At 33.2% G+C, this 15,166-nt stretch overlaps 1 protein-coding gene across 1 annotated transcript in view; it reads right to left on the bottom strand.

Annotated features, from left to right (window-relative positions):
- The window catches only part of LOC118182555 (chordin-like protein 1), a 156,690-nt gene extending 142,587 nt beyond the window's left edge, over positions 1–14,103 (bottom strand). Inside the window, exon 1 of the mRNA XM_035351925.2 lies at positions 13,947–14,103. Coding sequence (XP_035207816.1) covers positions 13,947–13,962 — 16 coding nt within the window. The 5' untranslated portion in view covers positions 13,963–14,103. The remainder of the gene's footprint in view (positions 1–13,946) is intronic.
- Positions 14,104–15,166: the final 1,063 nt, after the last annotated feature.

Here is a 15,166-nt window from a genome sequence, read left to right on the forward strand (position 1 = left end):
CCAGGAAGCTCTACATTTGGCAACTGTTTCCTAGTTTTGAACCTTTAAAATATTAAAATAACTTTCGACACAACCAATCCGTCTTAGTGGGGGGTCTGCCCCGAAGTCTTATTTCCCATGGAATTTGCCAGAAAGATTTTCTTGCAGCAACGATCTTCATTCATTCTAGCGAGATAGCCAGCTCATTAAAGTCTCTGCAGTTTGATTAATTTTACAGTTTTAGGTTGTTTTATGAAATTCTCAGTGGATGATAAATAGTTAGATGCGTTCAAATGTTCTGTCCAGTTTGAAGTGAAAACGAAAAATAAATTAAAAAATAAAATTCGTATGTGTTCACGTTATTTCCAACATTTAGTATGACCTTTTTCCATCTCTCTTGCAGCAGATTAATCCCTTGTCGATAAAAAATTTCATTTACTTAAATCCAAACATTTTGTGATGTTGTTTGCACATCTTACACTCTATCAAAGGTTAAAAGTTTAAGGAGTTACATAACTAAGAACAAAGGAATTACGATTAGGTTTCAGAAGTCATTAAACCAACGTGAGTTCTGACGTCATCTTGTTAAATAGAATACAATAGCGATTGATAAATGCTGTCCGCTCACGTATTAAATTTCACCACTATCCATCCAACTGTTGATAGGACATGTCAGTAATTAATGGTTTGATTCCTCGAGAGCAACTCAGTGGATTATTTCTTTCATACTCCACCACGTACTTAACTAAACATTTTCGGGGTGCAGCTTTCATTTTGAGGTGAATGCAGCAACACAGTCCTACGCGATTTGGTGTTCTTCGATGTTTGATATTACCGCATATCACGCATTACAATCCGCTCAAAAATTGTTCATTTCTCGAATGTAAAAGCAAAGAAACACAGGTACTACATTTCGCCTGTAGTTTCTTTTCATAGATCTGACGCTGAATATACTAATTGAGCTTTGGGATGAGATTAAGTGCTTGCATTCGTCTTTCAATAATTGTTTTGTGCAAATTTTGCTCTTTCGTGACATCACTGACTCATAGTCAGCTCAAAAGCAACTATTTCCTACTTCCTTCGTTTCTCCCACTGTTAAATCCCAGGTGAAGTCACTAAACTCTAATATTGGAAAGGACCTAGTGGGGAAGAGAGTTTTGGACCATAATCTGAAAATTTACGATATGCTAGCATAAAGTTATACGCGCACACGTGAGATGAAAGAAAAATATGAAGACTCATTGATTAAATCTTTGGATTCACACAAATACATAAATAAAACATCAAATATTAATAGAACTGAATGACATAACGAAATGCAAAACAATATAGAGGAAAACCAAAATTTGGTGTAAAGAAACGGCAATAGCAGAGGTTGAAAACAAAGTTTAAAAATATTTTCTGTTTAGAAAACACTTGTCTGAAATGGTTATGTGTTAAAAATCCTAAAATGCAGTTAAAATTTAAAAGCGGTAATACATTTTGACAGCCTTTAAAAAGCTAAAGATATTAAAATGGGGTTCGTCCTTTTTTATGAAAAACTGTACTCTAAGAGTATTAAAAAGAGGACAAATAATTAAAATATGTTCAATGGATAAAAGATAATTGTATTTACTGCATAATACGTTCATTCCCTTCATTTGATAAATACTGAGGAGTTGACATTGAATGACCGATAAGTAGACAAATCAAGAGTACTTCCCTCCTTACGATTTCTATTCAGTTCCCTAGCTTTTACACATCTCAGCTTATTGTTTACTTGAGTCTCCATAACTGCTGCCATTTATCTTACACTCTGCTTTTGACGACATTCTGAATATCTCCATAGGATATAGACTGGTGGAGATTTTCAACAGACGACTTAGCTGTAATATCAGCTAATTCATTCCCCTTTGAATCCTACGTGTTCAGATACTCAGCAGTAAACGATGCTGTAACCCCGATCCTTCAAGCTTTGACCTAGCTTAACTGCTTCCCAAACTAAAGGATTTTTATTATTATTAAAGGCTTTCTCTGATATCAAGGCACTTTTTGAATCTGCATAAATGATGTATTTCTTGCCATGCTGCCTACAAAATAAGGTCAAAGCATTATAGATGGCAAATATTTCAAAGAAGAAGACAGAAAAGGCTTCAGGCAGCCTAAAGATTTTCATAGTACCTCCACACACAAATGCTGATCCAACCTAATTCTTGGTCTTTGAGCCATCCGTATATATTGAGATATAGCAATTGTATCTGCATCTGTGTTCTTTCAAGATTTGTCAGAACCCAACATCGCAAGTATTGATCTTGTTTAAATCACTCAAAACATTGAGACTATTAATTTTTTTACTACTTCTCTTTTGCCTGTTTGGTTGCTGCTTGGTGTTTGAAGAGTTTTCTCAGGTTGAGTACTAGGTAATGTGTGAATTGTAGTTGATCGAGAAGACTTAGTGTCATCGGTGTAAGAAACGTTAGGACGAGGCTGATAGCTATCCACTATTTTATTTGCTTCTGCATAGGCTATGTTTCTGGTGACCTTTATATTCTACACTTCTTCTTTCCTTTCCCATTTTTTGAAAGATCTAGAATCTGCCAGATGCTCTCCCTGACAGTTGATATAAAGCGGTGCTTTCATGCAGCCTTCACTGTTATGTCCCACCTTTGAGCATCTAGCACAGGTAAGATGCCGCGACAGATAATCTTAGAATGCCCATTGGAAACAACGCACGAAATGGATATTATGTTCACTCTGGATAATTTATATATATCCTGCTTTGATGGCTTTGGAAAGAACCGGAGTGCTAAATGTTAGTATATATCTCGTATTTACAAGCTGCTCATTTCGGCATACCTTAATTCTTCGAACCCTGCATACATGTTGGTCTTTCAGTTTAGCAATCATTTCTTACTCTGAAACAGCTATTAGGTCTGATTCTGAAATGATGCCCAGCGAGAAATTTAACGTCTTATGAGGAGAGACTTTTATTTTTGTGTTTCCTAAGCAGGTTAGCTTGGAAAGTGCAAATGTCTGTTTGTAAGATGTGATTTCTATAAGTAAATCACCACATCCAAGCTTCTAGACAAGACATTCTTTGGTTCGTCTATGGCTAATTATTAAGTAATTAATTTATAATTAATTAAGTAATTAATTTGTTTACGAAAAAAGACAACTTCTGCAATTCACCATTTATGTTATTTATAACCAGTAATCGGTAGTTTTCGTTAGAACGTAATTCAGGATTAACAGAAGTTTCCTTTTGCGTTTTATCAATCGTTTCAACAGTTCCATAGCTTGCGTGAGTAGGTATATTTCCGGAGTTAGCTTATGAATTTATTGATTTATTAATTATCAAAATGTGCAGTTTGTTTGGTAAATACAGTTGATTGAAAAAGCCATGTTATAGAAAAAGAATAATTAATTCGGACATGAATGTACCACCCATTACTGAGTCCAACAAAGGGATGCAAATACCAGCATTAATGCCAGTCATGTCTATACGCTCACAGAGCGCTCCTGAAGTAGCTCTCCACCCTTAACGAGGTGCCTATCAGATGCTCCTGTTGCTTAACCCGAAGCCAAAAGGAAACTTTAACAGTAGATTGATGCATACGGGGCCAATATATACCTCCCGTTAACAAAAACTGAAGCATAATCCAAAGCAGCGTGCTAAGGGACAGTATCTCTCCTCTAAACTACTAGGCTCCTCCTTTCCAGCCTTATGGGTCTCTACGCACGGTAAACACGCGGGCAATTTTCTTTCAGTGAGAAGCTGAAAACAAAGGATGTAACAGCACCTTTCTTTAAGCCAACCTCCGAGAAGGAAACCTCAAGGAAAAAAAAAAGAAAAAGCAGAAGCCAAGAAAAGAGGGAAAAGAAGGAGAAAGAGATCACTGGGGCCAACGAGGTCGTGATACCCGTCTCACTTAGAGGGTGAGCTCATAGAGAACTAGGGTACCTCGGGATTGCCAGACCCATGCTCACAATTAATGAGCCCCTAAGGCTTGGAAAGAGCCTGACCTTGTTTGTTTACCGGCCTTGTTTTTGTGTGTGGATTAGCTTTACGATTACTTTTCAACAACGGGACATTGCTTTGTCAAAAGTCTGCTCAGAAACTATTAGAAAACATCCGGAACGCAGACGAATTTTGCATTTTCTGTATCAGTCTTTGAATCTCCTAAACCAGAGACGACACATGCTATTGTCAAAAGCATCCTCCCCGCATACTTGACTGATGTTTTGGCATGCTAAGGCTGCAGTATTGCCTCTATCAAACTCATACAACAAACAATGTCAGATATGCTGCACATCAGTTACCAATTTAAATGATTCGAATTTAGTATGAATGATTTATTTTTTCACACAAGTTACATTTACATGCTCTGTGTCTACTCATTTTATTGGCCAAAACTTATATCATCACTGCGTCATGTCCGACGTCAAATCGACTCATAATTTTCATTTCAAATGGTGGATAGAACTTTTTCAATAGCCTAGTATCTTAAACTATTATGTAATTCTAAATAAATTGAAAGCAGATAACTCTATACACCAGTTATTTTAATTAATTTTACATTCTATGATTATTAATGTCACCTGTTAACATTTCCCCTGGTAGCGAAAAGAAATTCATTTAGTTGCCTGTTAATAGTTATTAAAGAGGCAAAAAAATTAATTTCCCGTCCTATAGTCTGGCAAAGCTAATCTGAAAGCAAATAAAAAGGTAAAAGCAATGCACATCCTTCAGATAATATATTCTGAAAGTATGTTTCAGCAGAAAAGCTTCAGTTACTGGAAATTATGTAAATAACTACTAATGAACGAGAACTTCATTCGCCCAGTTTAACATAATATCTTTATTTAGTCATACTTTGAAAGCAGAATAGAATATACTGCTGAATTTAGTTTATTTTAACTTATAAGGAATTAACGCATTATCTACGCGTGATCTCGTCATGTAATTGGTCTAGTTAGCAAATGGAAGATCCGTGATTCGAAGCTCAGAGAGATTATTGTTAACTTATCATTTATCCTGCCCTTAGAAACCTAATGGTTTTTAGTCTGGTGCTCAAATTAAAAAGAGTTGTGAATGATAATTTATCACTATCTGGATTCGATCGAGTGAGACTCGCGCTTCTCTCCAATTGCTTTTCAACTGGGGAGAGGGGAGAGAACGTAAGGAATTATGGCATTCCCCCGTGAATGCACCCTTGATGTAAACTGGTTCAGCTTGCAAATAAAACATCCGTGGTTCGTACCTCGGCCAGGGCAAAGCTTAGATTTGTTACGTTTTTCCTAAAAACCTAATGATTTCTTAGAGCTGATTCCTTGATCAGTATGGTATAGATATCGAATAAAATATTATTGTTATTATTCGATGAAATTCGAATCCTGATATTTGGAGCATTTCATATGCCTAATTTTGTTTTTAATTCTTTTGGGACTGAAACTTAGTTTAAAAATTACGAACTAGCATGGCAGATAGACTGGATACATTTGCATTCCAACAACATACCTTTCGAAAGCCTTTACACAGCTCATTAATAATTATTGTATTGAATGGTTTTATAAATTTATCTATATCTGTTTTGATTTATGGCAAAGCACTCGAGGGCTATCTGCCTAAGAGAAAGCAGCCATACAGCCAGCCCGTTCACCAGAACTGAAACCCCTGACCAAACTACCAGTGTTAAGAATTTTTACCGCTCGGATACTGGTCTGCTTTCATAAAACTCGTGAAATAACATCTTACCAACAAGCATGAAAAATGGCCGAGTCAATAATGACCGCTGAATATTTAGACTGTGGCTTGGGTTCGATTCTAAACGAATAGGTTTATTACATGATTTTTTTTGTTTTTCCGATGGGTAGCGTGAATGGAAGCCATTTTCCATTAGAAAACCCTCTACGAAAGTATTCCTTCCCTAGGCAAATAGCCTACGTGTCCTTTACTATATTCAAGTAACCTGAGCTAACATCCAACCAACAAAACTAAAGAACGGAAGGAGATGATTGTAAAGCGTTAAACAAAGCCGATTCGCATCGAAAATTTACACAGAAATTAAATGAAGCAAAATGCTGCTCATTGTTTTCTAAAACAATGCGAACTGCATAAAAGAAATCGGTATCCTACCCAACTATCTTAACTTTCCTTCCAAGAATACATGAAAGATAAAATAATAAACTACGCTTTATTTTTTGGCCAACGTAACTACTGGCCCCCAGAAATTTAACTGAACAGTAATCTTAACATGCTTTGCTATAATGAAATAAACCAACCAAACCCTTAGAAATTTCATTTCTTATAAAACACATTTTTCTGCCTTTTACTTTCTCCAATAGTCAAATTTTATCCGTTATGTCAAATATTTTTTCCTAATTTAAACGAAGCACGTTTTCATTCTTACGATAAAAGAAGAGGAAAAGTGGAAGAAAGGGCATTTAAGACCTTTTTCCTCCCCTCAACCGAAAACATTCTTGCGGACTTAAAGAGACATACGACGTCAAACTTATTAAAGGCTGCGTTATTTTCTTCTGGGCCATTTCACTGGCTATCTTTCCTAAGCTGTTTGTATGATCACCAGAGAAATATTAATTTATTTCTACTAGTTACCAAAGCATTTAACAAGACTTTCTAACGTTTAGAGCGGCTTGACTAATTTTTTCTTTTTTATGCAGAGAAATATACTTTATTCTAATGATCATCAAATAATATTAAAAAATTCAGCCTGAAGTTATGAAATTGCAGTAATTCTTTGCAAGGCTACACGTAATAAAGTTTAACCTAGCTGAGACGTACTGAGAAATTAAACTAAAATTCTGTAGTCACAAAAACATACAACCTAGAAACATAACTTTTAGGATTGAGAAGCGAGCGGTTAGAGACTGTCTGAATACTTAGTAGTAAGACCTGGATTTAAACCCTGGCTACAAGGCTGATTTTCGTGATTTTCTCCATATGTAATGTGAATATCAGCTAGTTTCCTGTAGGAATTCTTCTATGAAGGCATCTCTTCCCTTAGTCATATAGTCCTTGTGTGCTTTGTTATATTCTTATGACTTAATTTTTAAATTCTGTAGAGACTATTTTTTCATAGTGCTCCATAGGAAGCGTGATGTCAGTATGAATTCCCTGCTCTGGCCAAAACTCGATGTCAAGAGCTCTTGATCTGCAGCTGAATATGACAGCAACTGTGCTCGGAAGAAAATATTTGAAATAATAAGTGAAAAAATTATAGAAATGTAAACCCGTCTTCTTTTTCTGCAATTTCTTCATATTCGTAAATTGTCGAGTATTGGTGCAGCGTCGAGGCGAATTTTATGGAACTGGTTTGGATTACTTTTTATTACATTTCGCATAAAGATTATCAGTCTATAGGGAAGGATACTTTCGCTGAACACTCTCTGAAAGAGCATCCCTCATATAAATGAAATTCCAAAAGCATCGGGGTGCCGAAGTCCATTCAAGTGCTGGGAATGCGTTTCAGTGCCAATGCTCAATATTTCGCACATTTAGACACCGGGACAAATTTTAAGTCAAGTATCCGGCCCTTTTATTATGGAAAGAGTTATAAATATAAATTAAAATTTACTTTCTCTTTAAAGATTACATTTTGGAATTTGCCATATCATATTATAGAGTCATTAGCTCTTTTTTAGCATGAAGCTTGAAAAATCAATCATGCCTTTCCAATGGACAGAAGTAGAGGCCTTCGAACAGATGATTGGGTGCGCAGCTATAAGTTAATTATCTAGTTAGAAATTGCACATTGCACAAGAACATTTTGGATGGAATGCTTTAAATTCCTTACAATATTACTGAAATATATTTGATATATAGAAGTAGTTTTGTAAAAATCTTTAAAGACCTTATTTGTAAACTCTTCTCTAAAATACTTTCAGAAATATTTTTTCTAAAAGTAATCTTCATTAAAGATTCTTGCTTATTTAAAGTAGTTAGCCCAAGTTAACTGTGTTGGCAGAACTGGGATGTATTTAAACAATTCTGTTAAACTCTAATTTAACACATGTTAGTCGCCTTGGTTCAGTGACAACTTCATTCTATGGTAATTTCTAACTAAATAATTAATTTATAGCTGAAAACGTGTAGCTCACTGTAGGTTTGTGTAGATTAATGGTAATTTAATACGGTGATATTCGGTTTCATATGATACTAATTATATAGGTGTACTATTGGGTCATATAAAAAGTCTCCGCGCTTTTTGCCACTAGTATTGATGCCTATATATTTGGCAGCACTCACCCGATTGTCTCAAACGAACATGTGCTTAAAAGGTGGCATTCAGTTTCCATTGTTTGTGAATATAGTTTTCTAATTTGTTGCTCTTGTCTAAAGTTATATTGATTTGAAAATGAGTGAAATATATGACGAAATACGGTATGTGATGCTTTTTTACTATAACAAAGGTAAAAACGCTTCAAAAACATGCCGAAAAATTTGTGAAGTATACGATGAGAATACTCTGAGTAAACGAAGGATCCAGCAGTGGTTTGCTTGATTCCATTCCTGAAATTTCGATGTCGAGATTGGAAAGGAATTCCCCGTTATGAGCTGCTGCAACCTGGCAAAACCTAACATTCGGCCCTATACTGTACACAAGTCGACCGTTTAACGAAGCAGTCCAGAAAGGGGGACCAGACTTGGCCAACAGAAAGGTAGTTGTGTTCCATCACGACAATGCGCGGCAACACATATTTTTGATGACGCGGAATAAATTGACGGAATTTTGGTTGGAAAATTTTTATGCACTCACCGTATAGCCCATCTAACTACCATTTGTTTCTGTCTCTGCAAAACTCTTTTGATGGTAAAAATCTAGACGACCGAAGCACCGCTGAAAATCACTTGGCTTTCGACGATAAACCACAGAAGTTCTGCACCGATGGAATTATGAAGTTACCCTAAAAATGGCCAAAGCTGATAATAATGGTCAATATGTAGTTCATTAAAATTTATTTTCAATAAAGAAAATGTTTGTTCAAAAATGTACTAGAAAAGCACGGAGACTTTTCATATGACCTAATATAAATAAACTTATGTAATATTGAAAATAACTTAAAAGCTCAAGTCAAGCAAGTAATGTAACTGGTTTGACAGCATACATCGTTGAACTGAGTTTCTCAAAAATTGTATGATTTTTCAGAAGAAAAGTGGAATCACACAGGAAATGTTTTCTTGGGACGAAACGTAAAGTCTGAAAAAATGAATAAAATCTTCTGCGAATACAAATTACAATTTTTGAAACTATCTGGAGGATCACGTGACATCAGTCGTCGGTTGAGGATATTCACGTCTGTCATGAAGGTTGACACGCACAGCTTATAAAGGTGGACATTTCGTTTGACGGTTTTTCCAATCGCAAGTCAAAGTGAAGGCATATATGTAGAAAAGAGCAAAACAAACAAACAAAAAAAAAAAAAAAATTCACGGTTTGCAAGGATTAAATAAAAATTCGCAAGAATAGTTTCCATTGAATTTTCCATTCAGTGGCTAAATGAAATTACGTAAGAATAGTTTCTTTTGAATGAAAGGCAAATTTGGTGCTTTCAGTTTCCCTTTCATTCAAAATAAACTATTTTTACGTCATCTGCATATTTTTAATTTTATATTATGTGGCGCCTTTCTCTCGATATTCATTTACAAATCCAAAATGGGAAAAGCGCTATAGCTGTACCATTTCCGGAAATTTTCATAACCATCAGTTAACTGAGAAACATCCTGAATTATTGCCATTTATTAAACTAAATACATGTCTTTCGAATATGAACATTTAATTGTCATTGTGCAGTTGTGTTACTTATATCTGCTTCAATAAATAACACAGTTACTTATTTCTGTTAAATATATAATCCATTTTAAATACCGTGAGTTTATATTGAATTATCATGAGAAATGCAACAAGTCAAAAAATGTGTCACATATATTAAAGATTAATGATGCTGAATTTCCAGTCACCAATTCCTAGGTAGTTTAAAGTTATAGAACTATGGAAAATATCAGCTTAGGCCAGAAACCGAGATATTAAAAGAACGAAAACAGTAGAAAGGAATTATATGGCTATGAAGTATTACAGATGCATAAAATTCGAACCCCTATTCTGAATAAACAGTCCCTGCATCAAGGTAAAATTTCTGGCCCGACTACCCCATTACGTTTCTTTTTTTCTCGAGTACATAATACTCAAGAGAAACGAAAAATAGTTGTTAAAAAAAAACCTAGGTCTGCATTAAAATGACTAGTTCGAAGGAGCTCAGTTTTTCTTGTTGGCAAAACACATTATAAGAAGCAGAGAAATTACAGCTAATGACACTCAAAATGATAAACGCTAAAGAAATGACAACATTATATACCATTCAGAAGTCTTCTTTATATAAAAGAAGGAGAAGATTGGATTTCCTTTTGTTAAATGAGAAAAAGGTAAAGAGGGGAAATTAGAGCAGATATTACATATGATAATTACTTTGAAATACGTAAATGTAGAAACGTCTGAAAACCGTTTTAATTTCTGCATATACATTTGCGGGCAAAAATTATTGAAATAATCAGATTTAATGATATAAATAGTTATTTATGTTTCCTCTTTACAGGGATTTATCAATGATTGGTTATTGAGAACGCAGTTGTTCATGTTATCGTCAGAGTAAATAAACGCTAAAGTGTTGTAGATTAAGTGTAGTGTAAGCATGTTTCAAATTTTTAAGTCTCAATTTCAGGTAGAAAATTTCTTCTGGTAACTAAAGTTTTCATGTTATTAGAAATATTAACTGAAAGTGAAGCAAATGATTATAAGCAACTATACACATAAGTATTTTGAAAATAATTAATAAGATTAATAAGATATTAATAAAATTAAATAATTAATAAGATAATTATTAATATTTCCAGAGCTTTTGAAAATCCACGAAAATTTTATGAAATAAATTGAAGTTTTTGGATTTAGGAATTAGTTATAGCATTTCAAATGAGTTCCCAAAAAAGAAATGAGGAATTTTATTTAACGAAATTTCGCATAATGCAGCACATTGATAGATACAAATTATATTTTGTTTGAAACGTATTATGAGTAACCATAGGAATGTTAAATCATTATCCAGGTTTTTACTTATTATTTAAAAAACTAGTCCACGATGACTCATATTTTAAATGATGTCTTTATATTTCAGCGACTGGTAGCTAACTTCATGAGACTTGTGTCACAATCGGTTTCGAAGAAATATGAATCAAGTTTGATTGATTTTTTACTCTAAAAACTTTTTCATTTATAGGAAAATAATTTTAAAAAATCTTAATTTACGATCAGTAAGAGAATAGATAAACTTCGTTTAAAAACAATAATTTAATTTTCATAAAAATATAATCATTCACTAAAAAGTTTTGCTTTTCAACAAAATTTACTCTTAGGTGCCATTTGCAAGGAGCACTTGAGCATTATATTGTAACAGCAATTCAGCATTAAATTAGCACACTTAGCATTAAATGTTAATAGATTAAAGGACTCTTAAAAATTTTAAGGATTCAATAAATTAATTTGAATTAAAAATAGGACGAATTAAATAAGAATAATTTTTCAGTTTTAGCAAAACTAAACTCAAACTAAAACTCAAGTCTACAGCACGAAATCTGCTTCTTGGAGAGTTGGTCACTGATTTTTGGGTGGTCCTAAAGTTTTGTGAGAAGTTTTAGGGCGAAACATGCTTTATTTTATAGCTCATTAGAAAACAGATATTTTATTTTACGCGTGATTTAGCATTTGACCATAAAACGCAATCAAATTTTAAAGAAAACATTGAGCCTCACAGATTGATATTTATTACGTGCTCCGCCGTTAGCCACTGCTAGGCAAGAGAGGGATGCCCTGTGGAGGACTTTTAAGGGAAACTGGCTCTTGTCCACGTTACACATAGGAAAACAACGACAACGCCCATGCAAATCCGGGGTTCAGACCCCGGCGGATGGACTTGTGGAATAAACCCCGGATATAACTGTATTTAGTGGCTTTTGCCACTCTGCCGCTGGTGGGCCTTACGAATGATAATTGCGTTATTTGGTAGCTTTCTCTAGGTAATTATTTGGATGAAAATTCTACAAATGATACTAAAGACAATGAATTTTTCCAGCTTCCAGTAAAGCTAATTCTATTTCATATTTGCGTCTTCTTTGTTTCATCATTATATCAAATTTCAAAAGAGATAACATAGACATGTAGTGAATTATTTCAACATTTGTCTATTTGTACAAAGAAATTAAAGAAGCAAAGTACTATAAAGTTAAGATATAAAAGAAGTACAAAATTTGTTTAATGTTCAGTATAAAGATTTGTTGAAAATTTCATACGAAACACCTGTGGAATAACTGACTAAAGAATAAATAAATAATACTGTTATATGATAGAAACAAAAACCTGCGTTTTTTAAAAATATCAGAGTTATGTTTTCTTGTAAGCATGAATTAAAACGTTTGCTCCTTTGTTTCATTTACATACGAATTAATTTTTCAAACAGAATGAAATATTAATTATAAACATGAATATTTTAACGATTGTTTATATTATTTTTTTAATTTATTAATTTATCTATTCAAGTGCATTTTAAAAGCTCGTTCTGAAAATAATTTGACTTAATTAATTGCGCATTAGGAAAGGATAGAATTTGATAGATGCATAAAGATAACACGAAATACATTCAGAATCAGATGGTTAATGTAGCTAATAATTCATTTTTATTGCGAAACTCACGTCATTACTGGTATTACTAACACATATAATTAATTATATTTAATTAATTACCATACTAGAGTATTGTATCAAAAGCTTATATATCAGGAATTTTCTATATATTGGTTAATATCAAATACCTTAACCAGTTGATTTTCCTTTTCTAATTTTTACTTCATTTCAATATTTTGATTTTAGATGCATAGCCTAAAACTTGTAGACATCAAAATATAGTAAGAAAGTTTAAATCGTAATGTAAAACTTTAGATATGACTGTAGTGAAGTTTACAAACAGCTCCTATGTTTATTCAAAACCTCCATAATCAACGAGCAAAGTTTTAAACTTTATCAAACATGAAACTGTTTAGCCATTAGAGCTCTTTAACTAAAATTTAACCCTGAACTCTGTTATTGGTAAAGTAATAATATCGTTCTGAAGAAATAAAATTATTTCTTTCCGATAAAATAAGGAATTGTAAAACTTTTTAAAAATCCTTTAGCGTATATTTAAATGCGCATTTTTGTATTTTTTTACATATAATATTTTTAGCATGTTCTAAATAAAAACTATATTGAAACTCAACGTACTATTTCCCAAATGATTATTTTATTCTTTATTATTGTTGATTTTTCATCCAGAAATAAAAATAATTCTGTCAGTAATAAAGCAAAAATATTTTGTTTTTTTAATTAAAAAAATTATCAAAAAAGGGCAAAAATTATTATTTTTCGTTAGCTTCGTTATTTTTCGTTAGTTTCGTTACTATTTTCGTAAAAACTATGATTTCTGAATTTGCATGTTAAATGCCATTATTTCTCAGATACATGCTATATGAAAATAAAATTCGGTTTTGCAAATTTCCTATCACGTTGCAGTTTGTTAATGAAATGAGATACATTTCAATAGATTCATTAAGGAAAAATTCACAATGACCAATTTTATCACTGGAAAAGATTACATTAAAAACCATTATGCGTTTTTGAATTCGATTACTTTTTATACGCTTTTCATACTTCCAGAAGTTTCATTCTAGTTAAAAGATTATTTCCCTCAAAGATACTTTTGCAAAATATCACTTTACATGCTGATTATTCAACAGCATGCACATTAAAAATAGCACTTTCTCTTTGCATGTGCTTGTATTTAAGAACTTTTCAAATATACATGTTAATTCTTGCAGCGAAACCATAAAGTCTATAAATTATGACTAAATAAATTTAAATTCAAAGAATGCATTTAAAATGACTCACCGGGAAAAGGATTCATTTCAGTTTAACGATAGGAATTGAACTTCAAGGGAAATTATTAGCTAGGAAGGAAGTACCGATGTACTAGACCTACCGAAGTTGTCTTAAAGCTTCACAAACGAGAACTGGAAAGAGCGTAACTTGCGTTTTATATACTAGCATGCCGGCAGGATTTGATGCACTAAAAGTGGCAGTAGGGTTACTCTTCGCAAAAAGGAAATGTGTCGCCAACAGTATCGCCAAATCAACACGAGTATCACGTGCGGAATGTTTAACACAGCGGGTAACCAAGAAAGTTTTATAGCGGGTGAAGATGCAAGTATTAAAACAAAATACGAATGACAGAATTATTTTCGGAATGAATTATTTTCAGAATTAAGAATTTATGACTGAATTACTTTCGGTTTAAGATACTTAATAGAGATTCCGCACATATGTAGAGAGAGGGAGACAGATATACGTACATAATTCTGTTATATTTTGCGTATCACAGTCCATAAATGTTTCATCTCTGCATCAAATAAATACGAGTTAATTTAGCTTTCTTCTAAACTTTGCTTTTTGGTATTGCAATATTTTGTAAATTGTTCTTAAAATTAATTAATTAATTGTAATAACACTTTTCGACTTGGAACCGTTAATAACCGAGAATCCAGTACGAAAATCTAGTACTGGTAGATATCAGTACTCAGTGCTAAATCTAGTTCACTTCTGAACGTTACCTTCTGGTGTTCAGTACTAAATTGCATTTAATCTGTGCATTTAATTTAGATCTCCGTAGTAGCGCAATTTTAACATGATCTTCATGTAATGTAATGTATTTAAATATGAAATATTTTTCCATTAGAAACTTCTCCTCGAAAGCATCCATTATCAGATAAACAGCTCTTGGTTCTTTTCCAAGCACACATTTTAGCCTTCTAAAACGCGTAATTGAGAAACATTACGTGACTGTACCTCTTCATTTTATTCTTAAATATTTAAAAAAAGTAGTTATGTTTTCCCCACAACAGTCTGTATATTGTAACGGGCTAATAGTACGTTGATATCTGTTTTAATGATCCCTCCTGATGTACAGGGCGAAATTAGCAATTTATTATAAACACTAAAGTATAATAAGAAACAGTCTATAGCTCAAGGAAAAAGCGGATGTTAAACAGTTCCTCATGAGCGCACTATAGTCAGATGCTAAACTCACTCACAGAATTAAATCAAAGTTCAGT

Source organism: Stegodyphus dumicola, chromosome X2 (assembly GCF_044657685.1).
Source record: "Stegodyphus dumicola isolate Sdum_Otavi_A_Nest chromosome X2, ASM4465768v1".
Classification (NCBI taxonomy): domain Eukaryota; kingdom Metazoa; phylum Arthropoda; class Arachnida; order Araneae; family Eresidae; genus Stegodyphus; species Stegodyphus dumicola.